Below are 11,364 nucleotides of genomic sequence, written 5' to 3' on the forward strand. Positions count from 1 at the left end.
ATAATATAATTAGATCAGAATGATGTAATAATTATAAAGTAATTATAAAATCGTAATTGTTATAATATGATTAGATCATAATATTATAGTAATTATGAAATTATAACTATAAAATTATAAATAAGAATGTTCTAATAGTTGCTAATTTTAACGTGATGCTTCCATATTAGAAACAGTCGTAGATTTAGAATCGGGAGCATATATAAATTTATTTAGATTCAAACTCTTATATACAACTGTAGCAACTCAGCAACTACATTTTTTTCAAAATGGAAATTCAAAAAAAGTGGGTTATTTAGAGAATTGCCACAAATCTATAGAACTTATCAATTAAGTCCTTTATTTATTCCTTCTCCCACCCCGCCTATTTAGTAGCCGATCTCACATCGCTTCCACACCCACTCCCACTTATCTTTCGCCCTCCCATCCTTGCGTTTGCGTGTGGGGAAGGTCGCCGGAGAATGGAGACCTTCTACTGGCTGCTCTTTGGCGGGCTAGCCGCGGTGGTGGCGGCTCTCGAGCTCAGCAAGACCGGCCGCGACCGTTCCGTCACTTCCGCCGCTTTCAACTCCTTCAAGAACAACTACCTCCTCGTCTACTCCCTCATGATGGGTAAGCCACCTTCTTCCTCCTCTAGATCTGTTCGTTCGCTCAGCGTTGGGAAGATCTGATATGATTAGGGCCAGATCTCTGTCTTCGTTGCTCTGTTAGGTTGTTCGATTTTTTTCTTCGCATCTCTGAATCGAGTTCTCCGTTTTTTTGGAGTTAGCTGGAGACTGGTTGCAGGGGCCCTATGTGTACTATCTCTATACTACGTATGGGTATGATAAGGGAGATATTGGTCGGCTGTTCATCGCCGGGTTCGGATCTTCCATGCTGTTCGGCACCATTGTCGGTTCCCTTGCGGACAAACAGTGAGCAGTTCCCCGATTTGGGCCAATCTGTGTTTCTTGTTTGTTTCCTTTCTAGGTAATCTTTGAAATTCCCCCTTTTTTTGTGTGCTAAGGGGTCGGAAGAGAGCTTCTGTCACATACTGTATCTCCTACATACTGAGTTGCATCACCAAGCATTCTCCACAATATAAGGTCTTGATGCTGGGACGCATATTGGGCGGGATCGCCACGTCGCTCTTGTTTTCTGCGTTTGAATCATGGCTTGTTGCAGAACACAACAAGGTTGACCTAAATTACCACTTTTATGGGTGCAAAGATATGGTTACCGTTTATTCTGAGATTTTCCTTAGCACGTTTCTCTGCTGAAGCTAATGAGAGTATTTTGTCAGTCAGAAAGTGTGACTGGAAAATTTTGTTGATATGTGACTACATTCATTTGTATATTCCATATCTTCTTTGCCTGTTTAATTTATCTCCTTTTTAATTCTTGACTCTTCGGATCTGTTCTGATATGTTCCATAACATCATTGTTGGCAGATTCTATAGCTGTTAGAATGTTATACACTTTTAAATTCAGAGTTCACTGTATCAGCTCACCTACTATATAACTTTGGTGCTTCGAACTTAGTTGTCATAAGGGCCTTATTATTATACATTATTATTGTTTTCTTTTTGTTTATTCCCAAATCCTATAGCAGAGTCATCCAAACCGGTTAACTTAGTTAATTTGTTGTTTGACTGCATGTTCTACAAGAAAAAAGGAGAAAGTTGACATTAAGGAATCCAGAAAAGATCATGTGAGGAGCAATTTTATAATTGGTTCCTTGAAGAAATGCACAATATTTCAATGTTATTTGCAAACTTACTCATGTGAAGACTTCAGCTATCATTTAGATTTGGGACTATAGCTTGAGAAGATTTATGCGACACCGGTGTGGATCTTAGCGTTCAACTTAGGTATTTTTGAAAATTTTTAAATGGGGTTAAAAGGGACAGATCTTCCTCTTGGAGTGTTGATATTTGACACAGGAATGAACGAGATAGATGATGACCTCAAGTATTAGAGTGCGTTATTAAAGAGAATTTATAGATAATCTATGTTCCAAAACATCTTCAAGAGATTGAAAATTTAATTCAAGTTGGACGACTATAGATTGAGGAACATTTTCTTGACAAGATAATATAGTCTTCCAATTCTATGAAATTTGATAAAAGCATTTTCCTTTGAGATGGCTGTGACATCATGTATCAATTTCGATAAAAGCAAAACTGCAAGCGGTGAACCTAAGAACTCAAACTATTTTGTACTGACTTCACTTAGATTATCCAATACATTGTTTGGCTGCTTGCTGGATGAGAAACATTTAATTTAACACATCCTATGTGAAAGCTATAGAACCTAGAAGTGAGTTATGTTAGGAGAGATTAATAGCATATATCTTTACTAACATACTTCTCTTCTCATTTGCTTGTCTGATGATACAGAGGGGTTTCGAACCACGATGGTTGTCTATAACTTTTTCCAAGGCCATATTTTTTGGCAATGGCCTGGTTGCCATTGTATCTGGGCTGTTTGCTAATTTGCTGACAGATAACTTGGGTTTTGGACCTGTTGCTCCCTTTGATGCTGCTGCATGCTTCCTTGCAATTGGCATGGCTGTTATATTGTCAACATGGACTGAGAACTATGGAGATCCTTCAGAAAGCAAGGATTTGCTCACCCAGTTTAAGGTTGCTGCATCAGCTATTTCTTCTGGTTAGTATTCTTATATATTCATTTCATTGTTTAAAGAAATTATTAATATGAAAAGCTAAAAGAACATGGTTGTGATGTATAATATGCCCTCGCAGATGAGAAAATTGCTTTGCTGGGAGCAATTCAGTCACTGTTTGAGGGCTCTATGTATACATTTGTCTTCCTTTGGACTCCTGCTCTAAGTCCAAATGATGAGGATATTCCTCATGGTTTCATCTTTGCCACTTTCATGCTCTCGTCGATGTTAGGGAGCTCCACAGCATCTCGGCTATTGGCCCGTGCTGTACCCAAAGTTGAATCTTACATGCAGCTTGTATTTTCGATTGCAGCATTTACTCTTCTCCTGCCTGTTATTACTAATGTATGAGCTTCTCAGGAACTCTTTTGGTTTCTTCTTTGCTTCTACTCATTACTTGCGTGCAGATGGTCTGATTCCATCTTTGTTATCCTGCAGTCCTTGATAGCACCATCAACGGTTAAAGGTGGGGGCATTTCTTTTGGGGGTTGTATTCAGCTCTTTGGATTCTGTACATTTGAAGCATGTGTTGGAATATTTTGGCCATCCATTATGAAAATGCGATCCCAGTACATTCCTGAGGAGGCTAGGAGCACAATCATGAACTTCTTCCGCATTCCCCTTAACATATTTGTCTGCGTTGTTCTTTACAATGTAAGCATCCAATTCAATCTCTAACAGTTCAGGTTTCATGATGGTTAATTTGATGTATTTGATGCTCCTTCACTCAAACAACCAACTAAAGCCTTATATCATGATAACTACTTACAGTGACAATGATTGTAAGATTGAGGAAAAACAAAGTAGTTTACCTTGTAATGATTGTTGAAATGGCAATTTACAGGTGAGTGCATTCCCTATGACCGTCATGTTCGGCATGTGCTCTGTTTTCCTTTTCCTTGCTGCAATTCTACAGAGGAGATTGATGACCGTTGCTGAGATCCACAGATCAAGTAATACAACATATCTCCTAGTTGTACTTTATTGTTTGAATGATTTAATTTTCTGCATAATATCTTCAAATACAACTTTTACTCTAGGTAGTACAACGTGAGATGATTGCAACATTCATCTCATGGTTGTTGGTATTGTCAGGTAACTAGTGTGTCACACTTGCTAGTCAAATGTATACTTCTATCATAATTTTTGGCTATGGCATTGCATGGAGCTCGATAGACGTTATCATTCCATCCCTAATATTTGGGACTTATATAGTTTAATCATGAAAGATTACAATGATGTAAACATTTCATAAGGACCTATGTACTTAATAATCATAAAATATACAGCCCTGATTGTTCCTAATGTGGAATTCAACAATCAACTAATTGATTATACATGTAAATTGCTGCTGTTGTTTTTCTCAAGGAACTAGTACATTTGGTTTTTATGATTTTTAATGTGTCTCCTGAATCCTGAGACTTCATCCCATCAACCTCCTTTTTAGAAAGAAGGCGTTATTGGATAGACTATTTTAAATGAACATCCCCTCATTCATATATTCTCTTGCCTAATTCTCTTAGCAGAGTCTCAAGATTGGTCTTCTTTGAAGGAGAGGGATGATGAAGCAGAGCCACTGAACATATGATGAATCAAAAAAAGTGGCGTTCAAAACACAAAGGCACGATCTTTCGCCATAGTTCTTAGGGGTTCCTTTGGCTGATAAGCTGATGCACAATAAGTTTGCTACACTCATAAGTGGACTAGTATGCTACCAGCCAAACAGCATCAGAGAAGCAAGGATCCAAATTAAGTGAGGTTTACTCTAGATTCTTATTTTTTTAATTTGTTCAAGCGCTGCAAAGTTCGTAGGCATTTGTCTATTGCAGTAATCAAGTCAATTCCAGAATTTGTTTTCCTAAAATCTCTATGGTTCCTTCTCTACTTCTCACTCATTAATGTTTCTTGGTCGTCAAGTTCATTGTGTATTCAGAATGTAATAATGTAATCAATATTGAAAGTCTTCAAATTAAATACATATTGATATTCCTAGATTTCCTATGCTGCAGTAAATTAGTGTTACTTTTTTTGTTACGATTTCGGTTGAATGATAAATTGACCTTGGCATTTTCACCATGGGAGAAGAGCAGAGTTAAAATCTCATTTACATAGATTAGAAGGAAAGGGGAGTCAACTTACAATGCTGCTGGTCGTTGCCGGTTAGAATCACCAATGGTTGTCGGCGGTAAGTCAACTTGTCAATGTCAAATATCAAAATTGTCCTTATAATTCATCACCTTTGTTTCCGTGGATGGATGACGAACCCGTCTGAAATTGGGAGAGATGGAACGTTGGATATGGATGATTCTGTTGATCGTGAGAAGATTTGAGATAGAAGAAGATGGCCTTGAGCGCTCTTTTATGCGCACACTAAATAGAGCAAATAAAAACGTTAGAGTGAGAATCAGGGAGGGATTTTTGGCACATGTATTCTGACGTTCAAGTTAAAATAGTGGTCAAAAGTGGAGAAGAAGATGAATAGTAGATGCATATGCGTGTACATAGTAAAGTGTGTCATAAAATATACCTGGTCAACGGAGAGAACCCTCTTTTATACAGATCCTCAAAACCTCCGTAATAATGAGACATCAGATAATGTTTAGTGTCAGAATATCTCGAGTAATGAAGGATGTACGGTCACCCTTAGAGGAAAGTTCCGTTGTATATATATGTTAGAGTATCAGAATATTCTCTGATGGGTAGCCATTATTCCCTGACAGACTGTTGTGATTCTTTAACAATGTTGCTTCCTGGAAAAAATCTGACCAACCTTGTAGCCGACCAATTATATACTGGAAGATTTGCACATAAGGAATGGGGAACTAAGTCTTGAATGTCCGACCGATGTTATGGGCCAACCCAACTATGATGAGTACCTTGGCACTAAGAAATAGGGAGTTGAGCCCTGCAAGTCCAACAGACTCTTGGGTCGATTGACTATATACTGAGAGTTGCCTTGCACTTAAAGGGTGGGGAGATGAGTCTCTTAAGTCCGATCGGTTCTGGGACTGACAAACTTTATACTAAGAGACTTGCACTCGAAGAATGGGGAGTTGAGTCCCTTATGTTCGACTGGCTTTGGGGTCGACCAGCTGTATGCTAAGAGACTCGCGTTTGAAGAGTAGGAAGCTGAGTCCCTTAAGTCCGACCGACTCTAGGACCGACCGACTATATGCTAAGAAACTTGTGTTTGAAGAGTGATGAGCTAAGCCTTAAAGACAAGTGGTATGCCTGGTGATATGCATCCTGATTGTCTCCTTGATGTTGACTGTCACCTCACCTTGACTTTGACTGTCATATCATCTTGACTATCGGGTCCGCCTTACTTTCGAGGTCACTCGCAACACGCTATATCAGATGACTTTCTCAATCAACGATGATTCATTCAAATAAACTTTTGTGCCGACGTTCGTGATACTGGCCATCCCTCTTAGTTCATCTATATTTTGTGGCTCATCTATATTTTTCAAATTTATTGGTGACTAATAGAAAACTTTCATAGGATCAGATCGAACCGATCACTTCCAAATGGATGAAGGATAGAAATATCGACCACTTGAGCTTTTTAAAAAATGGTAAATTACTTAACAATGTAGTTTAAGTTTTGTATTATCCAAATTGAGTAGGCAATTTTGAAAATACCTAAATCGTGTATTTGATACCTATTTTGTCCCTCCATTCGTTCTCTTTCACTTGCCGAATCGATTACTACATTGTGGCATGACAATCGATTCAGTATATTTATGTGATAAAAAAGGGGTTTTAATTGACTACTAACAATCAATTTAAAACTTTTTTTAAAAAAATTAATTAAAAAGTTTCTATGATAAAATAGTTCACTGTTGTCATATGGTGTATCAAATTAGGAGAATTAGATAAGTACATATGATTTTGTTTTATATCATTTCAAATTTTGTGGGTTCATCAGTCGGTTTTAAAAACATTTGTGTTTAAAACATTGCTTATATGTGCTTCTTGAATTTATTTAGTGGCCGGTAGAAAATTTTTATAGAACCATATCGGATCGATCACCTCCAAGTGGATGAAGGATAGAAATATCTGACCACTTGAGTTTTTTTAAAAAAATCATAACATAGTTATTTATGAAAGACACATTTCTTAATTACCTTGAGCTAATGGTATAGTGACAAGATGTCTTCTCTATTTTTTTTAGGTATCTAAGAATCGAATTTCAATTTAATGTATTTTTCTTAATAGGTGGTTGAACTAAAAACATTGGACTGATGAGCCACCCCTTATGAGTATTTTTTGATTTACTCTTCTGACCGATAAAAAATTTTTATAGGACCAAATCGATCACCTCTAAGATTAATCAACTTAAATTGAATATTTAATATCAACTAACAACTAAAACAGGAAAAAGCATTTCTTAAATTCAAAGAACAAGTTGATGACATAATGTAATTAATTACTTTATGTGGGCGATGCCACTAAGCTTTCTCCACCATAGACCATCAAAAGGAATGACTAATTCTCATGTGATGATGAGTTGAATGGATTAGCGTTTATAGCTTAAGCAACAAGGAAACCTTTACGTGCCGCGTCTATCTTTGATAGATATGTCACCTTGTAAAAGTAACCACAAGTGTGATAGTAAAATCAAATTTTGAATCTCAAATGAGATAAATAATTTTAATTTGTATGTGTTTCAAATTTATCCAGGGAAAAATTATCTACTTTTAGAATTAATTGAATGAATTTCAAACACCTAAATTTAAAAAAGATTTTAAATGTAAATTGTGCCTTGGATTTATCTATAGTCGAACTAGATAGAACATCATCTACCTTCAGATTTAGTTGGGCGAAGATTAAAATGTTCAAATTGACATAAAAAAGCCATGCACGACCTTTGGATCGTAAAAGAAGACTGTCTGTCAAGGACAGATCAAAAGAAGACTTTAACAGTGTGTAACTCCTCAAGTCTGTTATTTTGTACATCACCCTGCCATTTCTCTAAAAGTTAAAGTGCGAGGCAAACACTACTGTCTGAGATAGGCCAGTTAGGTTTTCAGAAATAATAAAAGGGTGGTGTGATATGAGCCATGATCTCTCAAATAAAACCTAATTAAGAAGGTTTCTGTGATAAGGAGGGAAATGAGGTGGAAAGGGGCATCCACAAGGCACCAAGAGCTTGTCTCTGCCATATCCTTACCTAAGAGAATGCACCATAAGCTGCTTTAAACCAGACTCAATCCACTAACAAGTAATTTAGTGTGCTTTGCAACATAAAGCTCGCATGAAATCACCATGCACAATATGCTCATCTAGTTACATTTTAATCTCCAAAATAAAACCTTTGCTTTTAGGTATCAAACAATGAAAAATCCTCACTTTATGAGAAGAAAAAGAAAAGGAATGTCTGCTAGCTGTTATCTGATGCACTGTTGCTTTTTTTTTTTTTTTGTTTTTACTTGGATATATAAAATAAATGAATGATCCATTCCTATATAAAAGCATCAAAAGCTACTCACCCAGAATTATAAGCCAAGAAGAAGCTCATGCCATTAATCCAGTTCTATTTCATGATCAACTCAAAATGGCTGGTGAGAAAGAAGCTTCGAGGAGGGGTCTGGACTTGGAATGGCAAGTGACAGTTTCCGGCGCCGCTGGCTCATCGGTGAAGACAGAGGCTCAGTCGCCACTCGCGGTGCTGTGGGTTTGTAATCTGGTGTCAGGCTTGAGGCTGAAGGCCTGGAGCTTGGGGAGGAGAGTGTGGCAGATCGGCGCTGATGATCCGAGAAAGGTCATCCATGGCATGAAAGTGGGGCTCGCATTGGTTCTGACCTCTGTTTTCTACTACACCAGGCCGCTGTACGATGGAGTCGGTGGCACTGCTATGTGGGCTGTGATGACAGTGGTGGTGGTCTTTGAGTACACAGTAGGTACGTGCATGAAAGGCCCTTTCCCGTCTTTATATGCAATTAATGCATGATGGATACACTCAATTTAACTAGTAATAGTTAGACGTTTATCATCATCACATCAATTAATTACATTTCTTTCATGTCCTAAACGGACGGATGAATTTCTCAATCAATGAGGATTCCATTTCTTATAAAAGTCTGTGGCGATCGAATAAATTAAAAGGATAGATGCATGCCATAACCATGCAGGTGGCACCTTGTACAAAGGACTCAACAGGGCTACTGCGACAGTGAGCGCTGGATCTCTAGCGTTTGGCATCCACTGGCTCGCCATCAAATCTGGCAAAACTGCAGATCACATCATTCTCGGAACCTCAATCTTCATATTATGTACGTAAACAAACCATCACTACTTTCTGCTAAACCAAAATTACTAATCAGTCGAGTACCGCCGCCTGCATGTATGGACAGCCTCTGCCGCAACGTTCTTCAGGTTCATTCCGACCCTCAAAGCCCGATTCGACTACGGACTCATGATCTTCATCTTGACCTTCAACTTGGTGGCCGTGTCCGGCTATCGCGTCGACCAGCTGCTGGCCTTGGCCCAGTGGCGGTTCTGCACCATCACGCTCGGCTTCTGCATCTGCCTCACCGTGTGCACTGTCGTCCGGCCAGTCTGGGCCGGGGAGGAGCTCCATTGCCTCACCACTCGCAACATGGAAAAGCTCGCAGAGTCCCTACAAGGTATTCTCTTTTTGATTTTTAGGCGCCCCATCCCAAATTATTATTCTATGACATATAAATATTAGGTGCTACAAGGTTCTATGCATTAAATTTAACAGCTGCAACTTGGATTAAATCAAATCTATATTATACCGGCTATAAAATCATGACTATTATAATACGTCCTCTCGGATGGGTCTAGTGGCTAGTGCATGAGGTATTGTCATCATAAGATCTGGGGTTCGAATCTCGACAAAATCGAGATAAATACCTCCCTTGTGTGCATCACTATTCAAAGGCTAGTAGCCGCCCGTGATTTACCTCCTCCGTGTTGACCTTGGGATGGATTGGCGGGGACGCTGGGGGCGAGCGTATTCGCCTTTTGTCACCATAACTACTATAACACAAATATTTTTGAATAGTTAAATATGTATTGTAACAACTACGAAATCATTGGCTACTATAATATTTGTAATATCTGTATGATTTTATAACTGTTACAATGTTAAATAATCTTGAATGTCGTCAAATCCATTTTATAACAGACGTTATAGCATTTATGAAATTATAGCTATTATAATATTTATAGAAGTTATGATTTCGTAGTTATTAAACTGTAAACTTATCTGGTTGCAAACTTATCTTGTTGCTATAACAACTCAATTGATTTATGATTTAATACGTATAATAAAAGATAACAATAATAATGTCAAAGAGTAATTTGAGAGTAGCTATTGTAATTTTACAATGAGACTGGCGGGATGAGATGTCTTTTAAAAAATTAATTAATTAAAAGGAGTATTATTTTTTATGATTATAATTAATCAAAAGGGGCCCCTTTTGATTATTGCCCCTTTTCATCCTAATTTCTTAGCGAATAAGAACAGTATGAATCTCTGTATGCGATGATCACTGACAGAGTCAGTAGCTGAATACCTCAAGGAGGAGCAGGAGGAGGAGGAGGAAGAAGACAGCGAGGAGTGCAAGCACAACTGCAGTAGTCAGAAACTACAAGGATTCAAATGTGTTCTTAACTCCAAGGCATCTGAGGATTCACTGGTACAAATTATCAAGATCGATCAATACATTATCCTACAATCGTCGAATCACCAAATCGGATCGATTTATAGGCAAACCTAGCGAGATGGGAGCCTCCTCATGGTTGTTTCTCGTATGGGCATCCATGGAGGCAGTACCTCAAGATCGGCGCAGCCATGCGCCACTGCGCCTACTGCATCGAATCGCTGACGAACTGCTGCATAAGCTCTGAGAATCTGGTGAGATCCATCACGCAATCTGCAGGAATTCACTTACTACTGCTTAAAACTCACTCGATCCGACACGAATTTGATTGCAGGAGCTGCCTGATTCAGTAAGGAGCCATCTCGCCGATGCGTACCTGAAACTGAGCTCGGACTCGGCGAAGGTTCTGAAAGAGTTGGCCGGATCGTTCAAGTCGATGAGGAAGCCGTCGAGCGTGGATTATTTGGTCAAGGACATGAAGAACACGGCGGATGAGCTTCAAACTGCACTGAGCTCTGTCCCGCAAGAAGCAACTGTGCTGATCATGGAGACCTTACCTCTCATCACGGTGGCTTCTCTGCTTATTGAGATATCGAAGAGAGTCGAAGGGGTTGCGGTCGCGACAAAGGGGGTGACTGGACTGTCTTGCTTCAGGCCTTCTGACGGCGATGATGAACTCAAGGTCCTGAACAAGGTGGTTCCTGCCATGGCTTGAGACGTCTATCTCTGCCGTTAACTGTCAAATTGAGAGTAGTTTCATGAATCTAGTGCTCTGAAACAACGCTGAGAATAATAATGCATTTGGGACAACCTCCATAGTTACAAAGCTTTAACAATTAAATATGTTTTATATGCTCACAAATAACTAACAGAGAAAATAAATTACCATAATTGAACGGGTAAGTAAATGTAAGGGTGAGTTACACAGAGTGCAGGAATTTATATCCTATTAACCCCAAGATTCGATCTCTCGGCCTCAAGTGATAAACCTTTATCCACTTACGATCTCAGCTATGCCCATAGGGTTGTGATAAGTGTAAAGCATATATGGCTTTTATCATATTTTCG

At 38.7% G+C, this 11,364-nt stretch overlaps 2 protein-coding genes across 3 annotated transcripts; both read left to right on the plus strand.

The window, feature by feature from the left end:
• Positions 1-372: 372 nt before the first annotated feature.
• Positions 373-4,659, plus strand: LOC122047146 (molybdate-anion transporter-like). Of its 2 annotated transcripts, none has more exons than XM_042608242.1 (8): positions 373-612; positions 770-914; positions 1,007-1,175; positions 2,379-2,649; positions 2,745-3,010; positions 3,104-3,319; positions 3,510-3,618; positions 4,189-4,659. In XM_042608242.1, the coding sequence occupies exons 1-8, from the start codon at positions 462-464 to the stop codon at positions 4,251-4,253; spliced, it is 1,392 nt and encodes a 463-aa protein (XP_042464176.1). In that variant the 5' UTR covers positions 373-461; the 3' UTR covers positions 4,254-4,659. The 2 variants fall into 2 exon arrangements, with proteins under 2 accessions (XP_042464176.1, XP_042464177.1); XM_042608243.1 differs by having other exon boundaries at positions 4,192-4,659.
• Positions 4,660-8,164: 3,505 nt separating this feature from the next.
• On the plus strand, positions 8,165-11,117 carry LOC122049536 (aluminum-activated malate transporter 10-like). The gene is made up of 6 exons (XM_042610905.1): positions 8,165-8,568; positions 8,800-8,940; positions 9,022-9,294; positions 10,193-10,332; positions 10,404-10,550; positions 10,631-11,117. The coding sequence occupies exons 1-6, from the start codon at positions 8,223-8,225 to the stop codon at positions 11,009-11,011; spliced, it is 1,428 nt and encodes a 475-aa protein (XP_042466839.1). The 5' UTR covers positions 8,165-8,222; the 3' UTR covers positions 11,012-11,117.
• Positions 11,118-11,364: the final 247 nt, after the last annotated feature.

This window comes from Zingiber officinale, chromosome 2B (genome assembly GCF_018446385.1).
Source record: "Zingiber officinale cultivar Zhangliang chromosome 2B, Zo_v1.1, whole genome shotgun sequence".
Lineage (NCBI taxonomy): Eukaryota > Viridiplantae > Streptophyta > Magnoliopsida > Zingiberales > Zingiberaceae > Zingiber > Zingiber officinale.

Excerpts from the sequence above, each read along its gene's own strand:
- LOC122047146 (XM_042608242.1), top strand. The coding sequence starts at position 462 with ATGGAGACCTTCTACTGGCTGCTCTTTGGCGGGCTAGCCGCGGTGGTG. Across the intron at positions 3,320-3,509 it reads TCTGCGTTGTTCTTTACAAT|GTGAGTGCATTCCCTATGAC; the intron begins GTAAGCATCCAA and ends GGCAATTTACAG. Across the intron at positions 3,619-4,188 it reads TGCTGAGATCCACAGATCAA|CAGAGTCTCAAGATTGGTCT; the intron begins GTAATACAACAT and ends TAATTCTCTTAG.
- LOC122049536 (XM_042610905.1), top strand. The coding sequence starts at position 8,223 with ATGGCTGGTGAGAAAGAAGCTTCGAGGAGGGGTCTGGACTTGGAATGG. Across the intron at positions 8,569-8,799 it reads GGTCTTTGAGTACACAGTAG|GTGGCACCTTGTACAAAGGA; the intron begins GTACGTGCATGA and ends ATAACCATGCAG. Across the intron at positions 8,941-9,021 it reads AACCTCAATCTTCATATTAT|CCTCTGCCGCAACGTTCTTC; the intron begins GTACGTAAACAA and ends ATGTATGGACAG.